Source organism: Leptodactylus fuscus, chromosome 3 (assembly GCF_031893055.1).
Source record: "Leptodactylus fuscus isolate aLepFus1 chromosome 3, aLepFus1.hap2, whole genome shotgun sequence".
Classification (NCBI taxonomy): Eukaryota; Metazoa; Chordata; class Amphibia; order Anura; family Leptodactylidae; genus Leptodactylus; species Leptodactylus fuscus.
This window is the reverse complement of record NC_134267.1, coordinates 67,769,282-67,789,808: the sequence shown is the minus strand read 5'-3', so window position 1 is coordinate 67,789,808 and position 20,527 is coordinate 67,769,282. Positions and strand designations below refer to the sequence as shown.

At 42.0% G+C, this 20,527-nt stretch overlaps 1 protein-coding gene across 1 annotated transcript in view; it reads left to right on the top strand.

The window, feature by feature from the left end:
* Positions 1–20,527, top strand: part of SERAC1 (serine active site containing 1) — a 73,196-nt gene that overhangs the window by 13,179 nt on the left and 39,490 nt on the right. Inside the window, exons 2-6 of the mRNA XM_075267701.1 lie at positions 8,255–8,352; positions 10,020–10,056; positions 11,879–12,015; positions 15,477–15,569; positions 17,036–17,167. Of these exons, the coding sequence (XP_075123802.1) occupies positions 8,262–8,352; positions 10,020–10,056; positions 11,879–12,015; positions 15,477–15,569; positions 17,036–17,167 (490 nt within the window). The 5' untranslated portion in view covers positions 8,255–8,261. The remainder of the gene's footprint in view (positions 1–8,254; positions 8,353–10,019; positions 10,057–11,878; positions 12,016–15,476; positions 15,570–17,035; positions 17,168–20,527) is intronic.

The window sequence follows — 20,527 nt, the reverse complement described above, 5'->3', positions numbered from 1 at the left end:
GGGGACTTAATGAAACTTATGACAAGGGGGACTTAAGGCTGAGCCCCACATTGTGAAAACACAGCGTTTTACATTACCTGCAAAGTGGATGGGATACTGGCTAATGCACATTACAGAAAGCAAAGCTTTTTGAAAATCACAGCATGTCCATTATACCCATGGAAATGCTGACCTTTTCTGAATAGATATAATAGCGACAAAAAGTCCACAGAGGAAAACTTTGTGGACTTTCTGTGAAAAACCCTTCAGAAAAAAACCTTATGCGTTTCTGCTGCTGGCTTTCTACAGCGTTTTTGTGGCTCGCTACATGAGGCCTTTGCATAAGGGTAAGTTCAGACAGAGTTTTTTTGGTCCGGAACCGCCTCAGGTTCCGGACCAAAAACCGGGTAGCCGTGACTGAAAGCTGATGCATTCCAGCGGCATCCAGCCAAGCACTCCGCTCCGGATTAGGCCCAATGAATGGGCCTAGTCCAGAGGAGGGTGTGTCTTCAGGCCAAACCGCGCGGCGAAAAAAAACTCCCGAGCGACTCTCATTGATTTCAGTGGGAGCTGTCTTTTTGGACAGGGTTTTGAGGCGGGTACGGCCCTAAGGCCATGTTGCGGAAACGCAGTTGTTGTGGTTTTTTTTGGGTTTTTGTTTTTTTTTTTGCAGATTTTGTTGCGGTTATTTGAGCCAAAGCTAAGTATGGATACAAAAGGAATGGGGAACATATAGGAAACACTCATACTTCTACCTTCTGCTCAATCAACTCTTAGCTTTGGCTAAGAAAAACAACCGTAGCAAAATCTGCAAAAAAAAAAAGCTGCATTTCTGCAAAGTGGGGTCTTAGCCTAAGGGTGAATTCACACTGAGTAAACGCTAGCTTATTCTGAACGTAAAACACGTTCAGAATAAGCGGCATCTAAAGCAGCTCCATTCATTTCTATGGGAGCGGGGATACGAGCGCTCCCCATAGAAATGAATGGTCTGCTTCTTTCACTCCGTGCAGTCCCATTGAAGTGAATGGGGAGTGCCGGCGTGTACGCTCCGGCATGAGCAGAGCTTGCCGTATACGCCGGCACTCCCCATTCACTTCAATGGGACTGCACGGAGTGAAAGAAGCAGCCCATTCATTTCTATGGGGAGCGCTCGTATCCCCGCTCCCATAGAAATGAATGGAGCTGCTTTAGACGCCGCTTATTCTGAACGTGTTTTACGTTCAGAATAAGCTAGCGTTTACTCAGTGTGAATGCACCCTAAAAGTGTTTTCCTAAGGATTGGTCAACAGTATCAAATTGGTTAGGGTCTGACATCCAGGGCCCCCACTGATTCTCTGTAGCTGCTTCACAGAGAGCGGAACAGGAACAGCTCTGTACTGTGTGTACTGGCCAAACCAGGTTACTGCAGTTTAGAAAAACATAAAAGTATAATAAAGTATATCATAATTTTCCGTCCGTCTCAAAAAGTGACAGAGACAAACCTGTTTGTTTGGGGGGGGGGGGTGTTTACCGCTGATTTCTATGTAAACAAATTCAATTTCTTGTATCTGTCAAGTGCGTACTTCTTACACCGTAACATTCAGTGAGAGGGTAGGAACAGCTCTCAATACAGAAGCAAGGAATTAAATGAAAAAAATGCAGGATTTCACAAAAAGGATCCAAAATTTGTTAATAAAGTATAAAACAAAATGTGTTAATGACACAAATACTGCCAGAAAATCAAAAGTTGTCCTAAACTGTAGTTACATAGACATGGATGTTGATAAGGGATTAAGAAATAGTGCAGCTTGGGAAATTAGAGAAGGCAGGGAAGGTTTATTACTGTGCCTGCCTTCTCGATCACTGCGTGTACAGCGTTCAATAAGCGTTGTATACATAGTTATGGGAGGCGCCATGATGCGTCCGCCTTCTGACAGGGGTCACGTGATCCACCGGGATTAGAGCTGCTGGATCCTAGAGGACAGAGATCAGCTCTGTAGCTATGGGCAGGAAGCTATATTCCTCCTGAAACTGGGGCTAAGGTAACAGCCCCAGTTGCAGAGGAAATAAGTCCCACATCAAAAAAAAATGTCCCCAAATGTATATTATGACCTCATGGGGACGCAATGTAAAAAAGAAATAAGTAGAAAAGTAATAAATTAAAATTAAACTAAAATAATTTTTAAAAAAATAAAGAAATAATACATCTATAACACTCCCTCATGACAGGTTCTGCCTCACCCCTGACTACACAATCCAGAATAAAAATTACCAAAAAATGAAGAAAAACTATTTTAAAAATAATTTTTAACAGCACTTTGTGCTATTAAATAAAAAAAAAATGAAAAGTGAAAAAACAGATCAGTTTTCCCTCTTGTTTTATATTTATATTTAAGAAAACATGCAAAAGTAGAAACAAAAATAAAGCCCTATGTGTCACCAAAAAAAAAAGACTCAAGTTCAATAATTCAAATGATAAAAATGTTATAACCCTCAAAACTGCGCATATTTAAAAAAAAAAAAAAAAAAACCTGAAAAAAATTGTGTCTGGCCCTGAACCAGAAGTTGGCCCGGTACTGAAGCAATTAAAGAGGCTGCAGCATTAGGGGGAACACCGTGTCATATATAGTATAATGGCTGTGCTTGGTATTAACAAATGAACATAAAATCCCTGGCCTGTGAAGCAGAACCAGTACTCGCCCAAGCACCGCACCTTCCCATGGCATATTTGTAGCAGTGTTGGACTCTCACCGATCTAATATTGAAGACATCATAAAGTTAGGATAAATTTCAGAATCCTAGAGACTCTTGTAAACCATAAAACTGATTCGTCCTATATACTGTATCTTGAACAGCGGTGTGTTTTTACCAGTGCGAATTTTTCCATCTTGTAATAACTATAACTTTATAAGGATTGACTATTTCATATATAACTCACCAACACAACATCCCCTTTGTGCAAAAACCAACTTGTGCAAATAATCGTGCCAGAAATCGCGTGTACAAGGTATGATAAATCAGTCCCAGAATTTTTAAAACAGAAGACTTGTAATTCAGATCTGCCATTAGTAAGAAGAACTCCGCTATACAGTTCTAAGTGTGGGAGACTTTTTGTGTTTTAAAATTGAGTAATAAGTCGTTTTCATTTTGGAAAGAAGATGTGCTTGATGTAATTTCTTTCTATGGACTATAAACAATTTGTACCAGACAGAGGGTTGTGGGCCTACTTTGCCACCTAAGGGCTCGTTCACATCTGCGCCTGGACTCCGTTCTGCAGGTTTCCGTTTCCTGCACAAAACAGAGGCAGGAGACGGAAACCTGCAGGAGTCTCTCACCCATTCATTTGAATGGGTTTGAAAGATGTCCGGCCGTGAGCGGCGGTGAGCGTTTTATGCTCTCTGCCGCGAAACCGGTTTTTAAAATCGGACACAGAGTCGAACATGCTGACCGCCGCTCCTGGCCGGACCCGCTCTGACAGGTTTCTGTCTTCTGCATGCAGAAGACGGAAACCACATAACAGACCTGAATGCTAGTGTGAACCTAGCGTAACCCGTTTGACTTGAGGCCACTCCCAATTGTCAAGCTGCCTCCCTGGTAATCACCCTGTAAACTCTACACAGGGATTCAGACATTACTAAAGGGAGACTGTCAGGTCGGAGGGATCCCGGTATAGGTGGAAGTTGGCTAAGAGTCATAGAGACATACCGAGTGTTTATCCAAGGGGATGTGAGGCTGACAAATAATGAATTTCTGTCTGCATAGAAGATACAGTCCGCCAACTAACAGCTCTGTGTGTGTGTTTGTCAGATAACCCATGGGCATATATTCACAATGGTCAGACATAAACAATTATCCCACCAATGATCCCCCCCCCCCCTTATGGGGCAGTCATGCGCTATAGAAGATCAACATGCAGGTTTCATGTGGTTTTGATGGCAGCTTTTGATTATAAAGGTGAAATATGTTACATAAATGAGATTGACCTGTAAAGTGAATAAACTGCTTGGAGTTCATTCAGATGTAGTTATAACTGCTTCTAGCGGCGCTGCGTGATGCAACCTTATATGTGTGCAGACATTCTGGTAGGTCCTTAAGCTTCAATGATCTCTGAAATCTATACTGTATTTCCAAATAAAATACTTGCAAAGGAATCGATGTAGACCCCAAAGCCTACTCTGTAACAGTTGTTATAGACATTGACTGTAATATTTTCTGACTTTCCAATGGGTAACCAATGCTTAAGTTTTTGGGAAGGTAAATAATGGTTAACTATCCTTTGTATAGGTCAATATTAGATCATTGGGCAGCGCTTCCACTTTACAGGTCACCTTCATTGGTGTCATGGCTTGTTTTCAAGTGAATCGTGAATAGCACAGTGAAATGGCTGCTGCACCCCAAACGTTGTCTCCACAGCTGATCGGGATGTTGCAATCTGTCAGATTCCCAACAATCAGATATTGATGAACTTTCCTAAATCCATATCATAATCCATGAAAATCCCTATAGGATAGTTCTACAACCTATAGGAACTATGTTTATGAGTCACTTCTTCACTTCCTCAAAACAATTCTGTGCATCTACTTTACGAACTTCCTGTTCCTTTTAGAAAGCAAAATATTACAAAGGATGTATTATTGTCATTCATAGAGTTTCACGTGGAGCTGCTCATGGTGAGTTCATGTAGTTTTACTGAATAAGTTGCTCGTAGCTGTAAATATCTTTCTGGAAACTCATTTAATGCCTCTACTCATGTTCTACTTAGATTTATAAGCTCTTGGTATAAAGAACTGAGAGAAGTTTATATTGGTGGGAATCTGGGCGTTTGAGACTCAAACAGATCCTAAGAGGCACAAGCATTTGCATTGCACTTTTTCTCTTCAATCTCCATAGATCACCCATCATCTAGCTGCAAATTTCCTATGATAGTTGGTAAATGCACGCAGTTGTATTTGTATGCAATTCCGAAATGTCTCTGGGAAGTATCGGAAGTGAAATGTTATGCCAGTAAACCTTTATGGTACGATTGGAACACTGCAAAAAAATCTGCAGCATTTTGTATGAACATTTTGTGTGGTAGTTTCATTCGGGAAGTGCAGTTGCATAGGGTGAAATGTGTTATAAAGATTCCGAGTATAAATAACCATTTTTTTCAGATTTTATATCCGCACCACATTGCAGTTTCTGCTGCTCATTTTTTCAACAATATGCAGATGAGGTGTATAAAAAAAAAAATTCTGCAGACATTTCCGCACTTTGTGTTTCCAGCCCTAAAAGGATTGGCAACTAATAAGGTCAAATCAACTTTTTCCATGACAAGTAGCGCCTTCTTGCCCATTGGCTGTGGATAGTAATAGGCCATGCACAGCCAATGGACAGCGCTGGAGTTGCTGGTGAAAAAAAGCACATTTTAATTTAGTCCTAGACTACTTTTTAAAGAATATCGTATTTTTTTTTGGACTATAATACGCACCTAGGTTTTAGAGGAGGAAAATAGGGGGAAAAAAATTTGAAGCAAAAAAAAAAAAAAAAGGTAAAATATTTAATATATGGGAGTTGTAGTTTTGCAACAGCTGCAAGACCACATTGACAGGTGACCCTGCAGCTGTACGGAGATCCATAGAGCGTTTTTTTTGCGGAGCCAGATATACTTTTTAGTTATACCATTTTGGGGAATATCTATTGCTTAGATCACCTTGTATTGAAATCAGAGGCAAAACAGTGAAAAAAAAAAACGACGGTTTGAAAAATATCAGTAGACCAGGCATTTACGGACACAGGGATTCCTAATGTTTATGTGTTTCACAGTAATTTTCTACTTTTATATGTATTCTAGGGAAAGGAGGTCATTTAGAAGTTTTATTTATTTTATTTTATTTTTTTAAGCTTTTTTTTTCTCTTTTCACTATTTTATTGCCCCTTCCCCCTAGGTGGCTTGAACCTGCAATCATTTGATTGCAAGTCCCATAGACGGCAATACAAGTGTAGTACCGCCCATGGGAGATTCTCTGCATTACTATTACGGCTGGTCATAAACCAACCACAATAGTAATATAGCTATGACAGACCTGGGAGCCTTCAGTTGGCTCCCAGCTGTCACCAGAACAGGTCCGCTCCTGCGACCTCGCCGTGTAGGAACCGGCCTGCAACTTTAAAGGTATGGGGTGTATTCTATTTTGAGGGGAAGGGGGGGTTAAGTTTTAATGCCCGCAATTAGAATGCATTCTAATTGCGGGCATTAGCTTTGGGCCTCCGCGTGTAGCGGAGACCCGGTTGCTATGGCAACCACTCTGCAGCAGAGCGGCCGCCATTATTCTTACAGACCGGGCATCCCGGCAATAAAACGACAGATGCCGGGAAGGGTTTTAGACGCCGGCAACAGGTGCCGGGGCCTGCAGTATTGCCACGCTCCTGTCGCTGCATGAAGCCAGCAGTGGCAGGAACATGGCGATCTGCACATTCGGACTATAAGACGCACCCTCATTTTCCCCCCAGATTCGGGAGAAAAAAAAGTGCATCTTATAGTCCGAAAAATACGGTACATTATATTTTACATGACCAACATGGCATAACTTAAGTTCCTGTTTTATTATAAGTTATCTTGGCTGAAAATTTGCTATTACTCATGTTCTGTTTTTAATGCTGTTAACACATGTATTTTTTTTTTTTACACCTCTGAAAATTACTAATACTGATCAAAAATGCTAAATAACTTGTATTTTCCAAAAATAAATGCATTAGCGGTCATGCTATTTACTAAATGCAGATGTAACTGCAGTCACTTCGGGGCCACATGTACTGTCTGTAATAAGTAAGTGACACTTGATAAAAGATGTATGGAAGCTGGTGAGGGCCATTTCAAGCTGTTATGTCTCAGCCATTGTAAAATGTAGAGAAGTGTTTTTATGTATATAGGAAAGAAGGGATTCTGATATGAGATTGATATTTATATATAGCCTGTAGTTGCTGCTCCCCATCCCAGCTGTTCAATCAGGATAATCTCCTAATAATACAGGGAGAAGTGTCACATCAAAGATCAGAATGTTTTATAATGCCCAAGCTAAACCCGTGCGGCGTTATCCTCTCATATTAGAGTTTCCCGGTATTATTACAGCCCATACACTAGTGAAAAGCAATGAGAGAAACAAGTGAAAAAATATAGAACAGAAAGTGGATCCTAATGCAGTAAATGTTAATAAATGACAATATTTATTAATGTTACAAATGTTGCCAGAAAATCAAAACTTGTTCAAAGGCTTAGGAAGGCTTTACGAAAAAGATCCCGTGTGTATGAGCCAGAGAATACACAAGGTCAGATCCAAGGCTTTGATCACATCTTCTAGTGATGGCATTAGTCACATATTCTCTGAGCAGTCATCTGTACATCCCAGTAATGAACAGAGAAAATAATGGCTACTTGGATAAAAAAAAAAATAAGAACCTGCCGGTGTGTTCTCTCTGTATGTGGCAGAGATGTTCTGTACAATGTGTGGTATGGTAGGAAGTAAATATATAAGGGTGCAGCCAGGCATGGTTTTCATCCAAATCTGTAGGTAATGGATTGTAGCAGATGCTAGGGTCAGTGGTCATTGTTGACAAATATACGGGTAAAGTTTATTTTGGCCATAGCAAACATTCACATTTATTTAGTAGATAAGAATATTTCTAGCTGCCTGGGCTAACTGTTATGTGGGCAATTGCTACAACATTACTGGGAATTTACTTATTACAGTTTTCAGGACCCTATAAACTAAGAAAGAAGAGTAATAGAGTAATAACTCCCGTCCCATGTATGAGACTGTGATGGCACTGGGCAGTACTGTCAGTGACCAACTGTTTCACCCCAAGTGTGAGAAGGAATGATATCGGAGGTATTTCCTCCCCGCTACGGTTAAGTTGTATAATCAACACCGAGCTAAGCGGAGATCACTCCATACAGAGAAATGAAACATCCTTAAGTTGTGATATCCCTCCTACTATCTTCTTTACCTTTTATCTTTTATCTGTACCTACTGTCACTGTAATACCTCTACCATGGAGCTTTTGTGTTTGTATTATTATTTTATTATCTATGCTGCTTTAACACACTGAATTTCCCCATGTGAGACTATTAAAGGATTATCTTATTTTAAAGGGTTTATATGTTTTGGGGTGTATTTATATCTGCCAGTAGTATGATGCATGGCATAGCCATACTTATTATACCACAAATTGCCATGATTTTATGATGTCATTTTTAGTCATGTGGTTTTTACAGTGGTCTTGTTTTATAACTATATCAATTTTTTATTTTGTGCAGATAAAATATGTCAGTAGCAGCCTATTGTCTCATCTGTTGTAGAAAAATAGCTACATCTGGGACTTCATCAAGACGTGACCACAGCTGGAAAGATTTCAGTAAGTTCAATATCGTCTATCTTTTTCTTTTCCAATAACCTTAATGGGGTGTCCAGAAATATGAGATTGAGCTCCACTTCCAAATCCATTGGTCACTGTATTGAGTCTCAGCTGCAATATCAAGCACATTCATTATACAATGTACAGTGGTGTGTTTGGTAAGTAGTGAAGGGGCCTCAACAGTGAACGTCCTGGACAACCCCTTTAATATCCAGTAGTGCTGTACATTGTACATTGTAGCCCCGCTCACTGAGCCCTGTGCCCAGTCAGACATTTTTATTTAAAGCATTATTAAACTTAAAAACAACTTTTGATTTCCTGGCAGCATTTGTGACAATAAAGGGGTCATCTACTTTCTAATACTGGTGGCCTAAGTGAAGGTTCTGTGAGTGTCCAAGGCAGATCTATTGCTCTCAGTAATGTTCACATGCCTGCAATCACTCTGCTTTCTTGCCATACAGACTGTAGCCGTGGCTTTAGCTACTACAGTGCTGCCCCATTCAAGTCTATTTGACAGCACTACAGTACCAAAAGCCACCTCTACAGTTTGTACAGTGAATAAGCAGAGTAATTCCAGACATGGAAACATTACCAGAGACGCATTGGCCCAGAGCAGTAAATCTGCATAGGACCCTCACACTGCTGCTCATTCCCAAGTTCGGAGACCAAATAGGTTTATGGTATCTTGTAATGGAAACCAATAGGAGGACAGGCCAACAGAAACAGTTGGAGAAATGTCCTCTCCTTCATTACAAGAGCATTTTTCCACTTGTTTCTGTTGGCCTAAAGAAAGAGCCAGTTCGGCGTTGAAACCCGTTCTTTGCAGACCCCCGAGTATAATGATCGGAGGCTCGGGAGAGGTAAGGGAATGTAAAAAACACTGTTACTTACCTCTCCACGATCCTGCTAGGCCTCCGTCCTACTTGTCTGACGTCTCTGACGTCACATGAACTCGGCCTGCTTCCCGGGTCATGTGACGTCCGACGTCATAGAAGTGGGCCAACAGCGGACAAGACAGCGTAGGAGCTGGGGGACAGGTAAGTAACAGTAATTTTTTATGTTTTTATTTCCCTGGGTCTCCAATTATTATACTCTGGGGTCTGAAAAGACCCCAGAATATAATAATTGTTTATGGGTGTCCACTATGGGCTATAGTACTGTGTGCAGGAGCCACTATGGGGGATAATACTGGATAAACCATGTCAAAAGTTCGCCACGGGGCCCCGCCATTCCTAGTTACGCCACTGATTCTGGGGTGTGTGATTGTACCACAAAAGGGGAGAAAATTGCTGTGGGGGGCCTAAGCTGGACTTTCACACCAGAACCCTTAAGCCTCTAGTTATGCCACTGAGATCTGTGGTTAATTCACAGAAGATGTTTGAAACAACTCGCTGCCAAGTTCCTTCAAAAACTGTGTGCTAGGGTACCTAGAAGGATTGAGGATTGATAATGAAAAGGTGGTCAGACCAGATGTTGGTTTGACTTCAGTCTCTCTTTAATTGAAAAAATAAACTATGCACACTTCTATTTTATTTAAAGCATTCTTAGTTTTCAGTATTTTTCTGTACATCTGCCTAATAATTTTGTACGATACTTTATATCATAAATTGTCTGAAAATGTATAATGCTGCAATCATACTGTGTAATTTATTTTTGTTTTTATCTAGGAAACATTGCAATGATTACAGGGTCACTGTTTTTAGGGTAAGTGCTTTATCTCTTTCAGTAAATAAATTGTTAATGAGCTTTTGCCTTGCAGCACTTGGCGCTCCGGATTTGACCAAGAGGAACATAATAATAATTATAATAATAACAATACATTTTATTTATATAGCACCAACATATTCCCCAGCACTGTACAATTTGTAGGGTTCAAATACAAACAAAATAGTCACCTCACACAATGGGACTGAGGGCCCTGCTCATAAGAGCTTAAAATTCATGAGGTAGAGGGGGTGACACAAGAGTTAACGGGGTGGCATTGAAGGTAGCATTGCTTATACAGTGGTCCGGCCATTTCTGGGATAGAGGTAACTTTCATATATAAACATATATAAAGCTGTATGAGCCATTTCCTTAACGTGCAGATGGTGCTTGGACATGTAAAGTTAGTCTGAAATTACATCATATACTGTTCGGAAATGCGGGAGCGTGATCCGAGGAGGGTTCATGTTAGGGTTTCCAATTGCATTATGGAAGGGTATACATTAGGAATTGTGATAGGCCTGTTTGAAAAGCTGTAGAAATTGGGAGTTAATCTGATTGTCCGGGGTAGAGCATTATAGAGAAGTGGTGCAGCTCGGGAAAAAGTCTTGTATACGAGCGTGGGAGGTTCTAATAATAGAGGATGTAAGTCTTACGTCACTGTGTGAATGGAGAGCACGGGTTGGGTGGTTGACAGAGATGAGGGAGGAATTGTCAGGAAGTGCAGTATTATGGAGAGCCTTGTGGATTAGAGTCTTAAGTTTATATTGTATTCTGTATTGAATAGGAAGCCAATGTAGTGACTGGCACAGACCAGAGGCATCACTTTAGCATCTCGAGTGATAGATGAGCCTGGCCACTGTATTCAGAATAGATTGTAGAGGGGAGAGTTTAGTGAGGGGAAGACTGATTAATAAGGAGTTACAGTAGTCAAGGCGAGAATGAATCAGGACGACAATAGGTGTCTTTAAAGGGATTCTACCACTAAATCGCATTTTTTTTTTTTTTTTTTTTGCTTTAGACGTCGGAATAGCCTTTAGAAAGGCTATTCGTCTCTTACCTTTAGACGTGGTCTCCGCGGCGCAGTTCCCTAGAAATACCGGTTTTAACCGGTATGCAAATGAGTTCTCCGCAGCAATGGGGGCAGGCCCCAGCGCTCAAACGGCGATAGGGGAGTCCCCACTGCTGCCAGAGAACTCTCTCCAGCGACGCCTCCATCTTCAGCTGCAACCCCGCCCTTTCTCTCTTCCGTCTCGGTCCAACCTCTGAAGCCTGCGCAGTACGCTCCTGTACTGAACTACAAGACCAAGAGCAGCCTCCCAAAAAGACGGAAGACAGAAGAGGCGGGGGTTGCAGCTGAAGATGGAGGCGTCGCTGAAGAGAGCTCTCTGGCAGCAGTGGAGACGCCCACATCGCCGTTTGAGCGCTGGGGCCCGCCCCCATTGCTACGGAGAACTCATTTGCATACCGGTTAAAAACGTTATTTCTAAGGAATGGCGCAGCGGAGACCACGTCTAAAAGTAAGAGATGAATAGACTTTCTAAAGGCTATTCCGAGGTCTAAAGGACAAAAAAAAGCAATTTAGTGGTAGAATTCCTTTAACCCATTCCTGACATACTAGTACGGCGGATGCCGGGTGTTTAACTATTTTGATTTAGTTTATTGCTAAATAGTTATTTTATTGTTCTGCTTTATAGTTATTTATATGAATTTAGATGTTATATATATTTACAGCACATATTAGATTATTTTGGAAGGCAATGCCCTGAAGATGACATGTTCATTTTGAAATTTCTCACCCATAATCTCTTTTTGCAACCAGAGGTTGTGTGTTTATCACATACAAAATCCAGTCTTTCAGAAAAGCCATTACACTTGACACGAAAGCAGTCCAACAAGAGAAGCTCAAGTCTTATATCTATGTGCACACCTTTCCAGCAGATCAGAATGATTTCCAAGGTAAGAAATATTTGCTCTAAATGATTGTTGCTTTGAGAATCCCATGTTGTTGGAGTACAGAGACAGATTAATAAATTTGGGATTGTTCAGTTTGGGAATAAAGACGGCGAGATCCAATAACAATGTACAAATACTGTACATGAAAGGACAGTACAAAGACCTTTCTAATGATCTTCTTACATAGAGAGGAAAGAACAATTCACCGACAGTGTAAAGATTCTTTACTGTAAGAGCAGTGAGGCTAGGGAACTCCACAGGATCTTGTGATGGTGAATTCAAAAAGAGCTTGGATGCTTTTCTTAAGATTACAAAGTATGGGTTTTAGATTTTTGGTAAAGACACGTTGATTCAGGGTTTGATATTGTCGCATTTGGTGTAAATTTGTTTCCTCTTGATATGGGCCATTGGCATCATCCTAATGTTTTATTGTTGTTTTTTTGCTCAGGATCAACACTGTAGAGTTGTAGGTTGGACTTGATGGATCTCTGGACTTTTGTCTTAATTCAGTATCATCTATGATGTTACTATGTTAATGATAAGTTTGAAATTCTTTGTGCGACTTCCTTTCCTTAACTTTCCTTTAGCAGTTCTCATCTTCTTTCAATTCCTGTGTTAGCGCTCATGTCCAGTATGCAGTGCTAGCTTGTGTATGGGGGTATTCATTACCCAGCATCCCTGTCACTGAGCGTTGTATAAAGGTGCATTTAGCCGACTTATGGCTCAAACACTGGCTGATGTTTGTTCTGTATGTATTTAACAATGGGGCCAAGAAAAAAGAAAAAAGATATAGGATGGCACTGCTGAATGCACAAATGAAAGTCCCGACAAACTGGAGGTAAGTGAGAGGAATATAACCTTATGTATACAAAGCTGTGGGGGTGCTCAACAACCGAAAAAAGACTGTTAGAAAAATAGAGCAAATGCAGAAAAATGAGGAAGGGCACTCACCCACGTTCACGCTTGTCTTCATAAAATGCTTCTTTTATTAAGGTAACATATTTCTTTAAAAACAAGTAGTGCAGGGAGGGAATAGAGCATATATAGGCATGTAGGCAACAGCTGTTTCGCGCAACTATGTGCGCTTTCTCAAGCCTCAAAATGCAAACAATGGGGCCTTTACAGATCAGAACTGGGGCTGGGAGTACCTATAAATGTTACTGGGGGTGCTCTAAGAGGGTGATTAAAAAGGACCTTTCATCAGATCGGGCACATGCAGTTTTATATACTGCTGGAAAGCTGACAGTGCGCTGAATTCAGTGCACTATCGGCTTTCCCGATCTGTGCCCGGTGTAAAGCGCTATCAGTCCCGGTACCGTAGCGCTTTAGTGTCAGAAGGGCGTTTCTGACACTTAGCCAGGGACGCCCTTCTGCCCAGCAGCGCCTATCGCGCTGTACTGTGGAGCGGGGAGGAACGCCCCCTCCCTCTGCTCACACAGCTCGTCCATAGACGAGTATTATCAGGAGCGGGAGGGGGGAGTTACTCCCCGCTCCACAGTACAGCGCGATAGGCGCTGCTGGGCAGAAGGGCGTCCCTGGCTAAGTGTCAGAAACTCCCTTCTGACTGTAAAGCGCTACGGTATCGGGACCGATAGCGCTTTACACCGGGCACAGATCGGGAAAGCCGACAGTGCGCTGAATTTAGCGCACTGTCAGCTTTCCAGCAGTATATAGAACTGCATGTGCCCGATCTGATGAAATGTCCTCTTTAACTCCTTATTACTGTGGGAAAGGCTATTACTGTTCAAGTTGGCTCAGCTGTTGATCTGAGACAGAAAGAGCCCCTTTGGTCAAATACCGACATAAACCAGTGGTCTACTACATTCGTATGACATATTACCCAAATAAGACATGAATGATGTTATGCCTTATGTAATGACTGAAGTTTATTGGTTACAATATGTGTTTGTTTGTATATTTATTTTACCTTCCTTGCCCTCAGAGGTGTTGAGTGTGACACCATATATCAAGTGTTTGTTTAATTCTGTTCCTTAATGTGTATTGGAGTGGAGTTTTTGGAGTGTGCCTGTTGTATTTACAGGGTCCCATGAGTTTGTGCTTTATGTTAGATTTGGTGGACTGCAGTTCTGACCTTCTATTAATTTTATTTTATGTGTAACTGTGTATAAGCACAAAAGGAATGAACAAATTGGGCTATGCGGATAACAATGGAAGTAAGCTTTTGCATGAAAAGCAGCTAGATAGTTCCTAGTCTCATGATAAGTTATAAATACACACCCCTTGCAAAACCTCCTCTTGCCCAGCACTACTTCTTCTATGTGCTAAATTAAATAAAGAGATCTCATTGGCAGGTTTAGATCACATGGTTGTGGTTACTAGTGCTCAATAACCTGCTGACCACTGAACTCTAGTACCCACTTTTTTTTTTGCACAAGAAGCATTTAGGTTGTGCCACAATTATGACGCATCCTGACAACTTTGTGCGCCAGTCTAGAGGGACTCCTTCAGCTACAAAGAGGTCCCTGCACTCAAGAGATGAATTGCAGTCATATTAATACTGCAAGTAACCCCTTTAAACCAGGAGTCCCTGCAAATAAGAAGTCCCTGCGCTTAGGTACTTGCAGTCATTGACTTACTTTTAAAAGCAGGTCAAAACCTTGGTTAACTAGAGGGAAATTAAAGTGCAAATAGTGCAGCAGATGAGCAATGGCATTTGGCACATGAAAGCATGGCGAAAGCAGAGAAAAGGAGATACATGATCTTGGGGATCAGGCTGGCTTCCCCATAGTGCATTGCAAGCAGTCCTCATGTCAAGTAACAACCAATCATGAGGAACAATAGATAGCCTATATATCTCAAAACTACAGGGAAAGAAATGTCATGGTGATATAAATCCATTTAATCATTATAGATATATCCTACAGATGGGTATTTATCATTGTAGGTCATTCATATATACATATATATTCATGAGGGACAATAGGTTTGACATTACTGTAGTATAAAAAGCCCAGGGAGCGATTAGGAACATCTCAGACAGTCAGACTGAGAGAGATCTACAAACAGTGTAGGGATTCTGGGGAATTGTAATGGCTGGAAGAAAAGGCTAATGTAATTGATGGAAAGAGAGTCTCACCTCTAGGATGAAATGGAATGCTATTTGTGATCCAGATATCAATGCCTAACCTAAATACTCTTTTGCCTAAAATGAGCAAAAATTTCGGCAGACACAAATGGAAAAATCTTCTGGAAATCCTTCCCAGATAGAAGGCTGTTATAGCTGCGAAGGAGGGTCGACCGACAAAACCCCTTGGTTTTGAAATGGGATTTCTAACAAACTGATACAGGAGAGATTGTATATTATGCAGGTACATCCTCGAGACTACCATTGACATTGATAACTTCACTAACATGGGCAGTGTTTATAGGATGGCCGGTTACAGTTTTCTTAATTCCACATATTCATTGATCTCATAGAGATTATTTCCATATTGTGTTTTTAGGAATCACAAAGAAATTGAGAAAGGAGCTTCACAAAACAGCTATAAAAGTTTTAGAAGTTTCAACCAGACTGTTCCGGAAAGAATATGATGGAGGTAAATTAAAAAGTGTGGGCATGTTGTAATTTCACTATACAGTATAATGTATAATAATGTATGGCTTTGGCTCAAAAAAAAAAAAAGCGCAACAAAATCTGCAACAGAAAAAGCTACATTTTCCCAATGTGAGGCCTGAGCCTTAAAATGTATTTTCTTGACAGCAAGACACAAAAAGGTATGTTCACTATGCCACTAATGGCGCCTACAACAGCATGTAAATGTTTTTGAAACAAATTTTGTGTTAGGAGACCCCTTTAAGTCAATTCCTGAAACAAGACAATACTGGAAAGGGAATGTGTCACTTAAATTTACCTATGTTTTAAACAAAGTTTTTATGTTAAACATATTCAAAAAAAGTACTATAATCTGCAATTTTCACTTTGACCACCAACCCTAATAGTAGACTAAACTTGCATTCACCAGACTAAGTTTCAGCTGTGAAACTTGATGCATGTGTTGGCCAGGTTTACCAGTGTGAACGATATGCCAGGACTGATATCGGCATAGATAACTATCCTGCTAGGAATTCTTCTTCCTGCATATTGTTCAGGTTGGTAAATCTGGCTAACACACAGACTGAGTTTCATGGCCGAAATTCGGTCATATGAATGTGGGGTAACTCTTGCCTATTCTGTAGGTTTTCTCCTGGCAGTATTAATCTCATTTATATCATAGAGATGAGAGACAGTATTACAATAAAATTTAACACCTCAATAGATAACTTCACATAACAACCAACATTACATCCACTATTGCCAATAGATTATATCACAGCTTATCTACTCTTCTCCTTCTATAGAGCACGTCTAGAAAACACTCTCATACACCTCAATCAGTTGGCTCCGGACTATTGCTGACTATGGCCATGACTACTGTAAAGCATATGACTAAATGCTGCTAAGAGTAGAAGCGCAGGCAAGATGGCAGCTCCTATTATAATATACAGGAAATAGAAATTTTAAAACACCCAACAATCTGAAAATAAAAACGGATGAAAAAAACACAAACCATTTCATCTGGTTTTAGTAAATAAAAAAAATATATATATAAAAAAATATAATATTGGGGATGCATTCCTTTTAAAGTTAAATACTGACAAAATGTGTTAAATAATATTTACTATAATAAATACTTAGAAAGTGTGATTTATGAAAAGGACAATCATTCATTGAAAGGAGCGCCATTGTAACATATAATATGGAAGTTTGTTCGGCTTATCTCCATATGGGTCCAAAAAAAGTCCAAGTGTCCTTATACGATCCAGCAGGAGAAAGCTGTAGTGGCGGTCCAGGTAATAGGTCCTCAATTCTTTATTGCATCCTTTATGAATATTGCTTTTATAACGGGAGATATGCTTTCAGTATTATTTCTATTCACAACAGTTTGTGACTATTGATCCGATATGGCCTTTTTTAGAACATGTTTTGTGTATCGTAAAGTGTATTTATTTTATTTATTCATAGAAAAATACAGCAAATCAAACATGGAGGACCACGAGCTTCCGCTTTGGCTTCTTTTGAAGGGTACACAGTCGACAGATAAAAAAGTCCGATTAGAAGCTGTCCAGAATATCGCAGGAATCCATTACTGGCGGGGTACTGGCTGCTTTTCTAATTCATATCAAACTAATTGATATTTGCTTGCTTTTTTATCATTTCTTAAAGATCAACCAAATACACATTACATTAAGTGACCTTTAACTCCGTAGTGTCCACGGATGTATCCATCATAAGCAGGTGTCATTTCCATCAGTGTAGCAATGAGTTCTTAGTGGGAGACTGGCTGTATTACACAACCCTGCTCCTGTGGCATATTCTACCATTGGGAATTTTTGCCAACCCAGCAGTTTAACCCCTTAGATTTAAGAAGTTAAAAAGAAACCAGGAGGTAGTTTTCTCTTCCTGGCACTGCCACCCCACAAGGTAGTCGTACTGTATCAATGCATGAACATGTTAGCCAGTGACTTACATGTTGATGAAAAAAAAGTTGTGGTTGCTGAAATACGATGATGAAAAGAAGAAGAAAGTTCTTGACGTTAAGGCTTAAAATAGCCTGGTTGTTAAGGAGTTAAAAAGCAGTTGGCTGGGGGGCGTGGCTTGACATACACGCGAGTGGCAGCTTACCTTAAGAGCTCCGCTCCAGACTCCGGGATTCGGGCTGTTTTCGGCGTCGATATGGGCAAGTCCTGTTCACAGCGAACTAAGGGGGACCCTTCTGCCCCCCCTCCACCTGCTAGGAAGATCCCGGCCTTCTTCACCCCGCAGTCGGGGCATCAGGAGCCCGTGCAGGATGCGGCCTACTACCCGCCGCCGGCGCCATCCTCCTCAACAACACGTGGGCGCCTGCGTGAGCAGTCTGGTGCCTTCTCCTCCTCTATGCCGGACCTCAGCTGCCGGGACTCGACCGCTTCGGGGTCCTCCACGCTGTCTGCAGACGGACCTCAGGTAACTGTTGCTGGCCCTTCTGTTCAGGAGCCAGCCTTCTCCCCCTCCAAATCAAAAGCACTGATGCCCAATATTAAAACATAACATTTATTTATTCCTATATAAAATACCTTGATCCCTTATAAAATATCCTTGTGTAAGGACAACAGATAGTCAAGCTTTCAGACTCAGCACATGAGTATTATTCTTTCCTCACCCATGTAGCAAAGCCCAACCGTCTATCAGATGTAATAAATAGAAACGGTCTTACCAGGTCTAGTCGCCGGCTGGAGTACTGTGGACAAAGGGTTAATTCAGGAATCCTCCCTATACATATTCTCACAATGACCCTCAGTTCCCCGTAACTCCCACCCTGACAAGGGCAGTCCACAGCTGTCCCTTACAGTTGCCTGGTATAATACAGTATATATCCCTACGCGTTTCCTGGCACCGTATTGCGCCAATCATCAGGGGATTTTCAAAAACACTAAAGTATCCAAGTACTATGCCTGCCCACAGTGGTGAGACTAGACTAACTTAGCTAGACAGTGCTAACTAGCATGACTACCAATGATGACTATGATAGCCATCATAGTCATCATTGGTAGTCATGCTAGTTAGCACTGTCTAGCTAAGTTAGTCTAGTCTCACCACTGTGGGCAGGCATAGTACTTGGATACTTTAGTGTTTTTCAAAATCCCCTGATGATTGGCGCAATACGGTGCCAGGAAACGCGTAGGGATATATACTGTATTATACCAGGCAACTGTAAGGGACAGCTGTGGACTGCCCTTGTCAGGGCGGGAGTTACGGGGAACTGAGGGTCATTGTGAGAATATGTATAGGGAGGATTCCTGAATTAACCCTTTGTCCACAGTACTCCAGCCGGCGACTCGACCTGGTAAGACCGTTTCTATTTATTACATCTGATAGACGGTTGGGCTTTGCTACATGGGTGAGGAAAGAATAATACTCATGTGCTGAGTCTGAAAGCTTGACTATCTGTTGTCCTTACACAAGGATATTTTATAAGGGATCAAGGTATCCCCCTCCAAATCCCCTGCTCTCTGCCACCATAAAGCTCCACAGAGAGCAGCGGCATCAGCGGCGCCGCTGCTCTCAGTATCTGCTTCCTCTCCATTTGACTCCAGGACCACCCCTAGGACTCTCCAGTCTTCCCCTCCACAGCTCCACCACTCCCTATGGCCTCAGGGATCCCTGGAAGGTGTGACTGCATGGGGTGCTAGTCCTCTGCCTGCGCATCCCCTGTCTTTAGCTGCTGGCCAGGATTTGGTACCCCCTGCTCCTGGGTCTGACTTTTCCTCTGTGGTGGGATTGTCTCCCCCAGTCACCTGTGAAAGGACACCTGGATCTGCGACTCCTGCCGTGACCCTCCGTGCGGAGGCTCCTGCATTTGTATTTCACCTTCCTCCACCTGAGGAGGCTGCTCTCACCCTGCAGAAGTTTCCAGAACTACAGGCCTTACTAGCCCTAAGTCGGAGGGATATGGACAGTCTTGCATCTGATCTAAAGCGCGCCTGGCGCCAGGACCTGCATGTGGTCCAAACGAACATTTCTGACTTACAACAGCGAGTGCGGACCCTTGAGGAATCTCGATCTGCCGCCTCCTCCTCTCTCGACTTCATCCAGCAGCAAATGGCCGTTCACTCCGCGCAAATTTGTAATCTGGTCTCTCACATGGACGATATCGAAAATCGTAACCGCCGCAACAATATCCGTATTCGGGGTCTCCCGGAATTGGTTCAAACTGCGGACCTGGTCCCGGTTTTGTCTGGCATTTTTAACTCGCTGCTGGGACGCCCTCCTGATTCCCACATTGAGATGGACCGTGCTCATCGGGCTCTCCGCCCCCGCAGTGAGGACCCTAGTAAACCGAGAGATGTAATTTGCCGGATTCATTTCTATGCAGTCAAGGAGGCTATAATGCACAAGATTAGAGATGTTGGCACAGTGGACTTCGAGGGATCCTCCCTATCGATTTACCCGGACCTATCCAGATACACTCTTCGGCAGCGAGCAGTTTTGAAGCCTCTCCTCTCCCTCCTCCGGGAACGCAGAATTCCTTATCGCTGGGGCTTTCCATTCTCCCTACAAGTTCGCTGAGGTGACCGACTGCACTCTCTTGCCCATCCGGATGATCTTCCGAACTTTCTTCGATCCCTGGATCTACCAGCTTTGCAGCTTCCTGATTGGTCTTCCCTGCTTTCCGATCCTAATCGGTACGGCCCTTTTCGCCTGCAATGGGATGCTGTGGACGACCCCGGCCCTCTGCGTTCTCAGAGGCCACAACGCCAGCGTAGACCCTCCTCTGCCCGGGGGTCCCGGAAGTGACTGGTTCTGCTGCTCTTTGGATGTCTGTGACCGGACTTTGTGAGTTTGTTCCATGTCCTGTTTATTCCTGATAACTCTTTCTCTAGTTTTGCCCTTCATATTTTTGCCCACGACTATATGTTGCTTGCCCTAGCCGTCTAGCTGCTTTCTATCTTCTTTGTGTTATTTGTATGTTAAGAT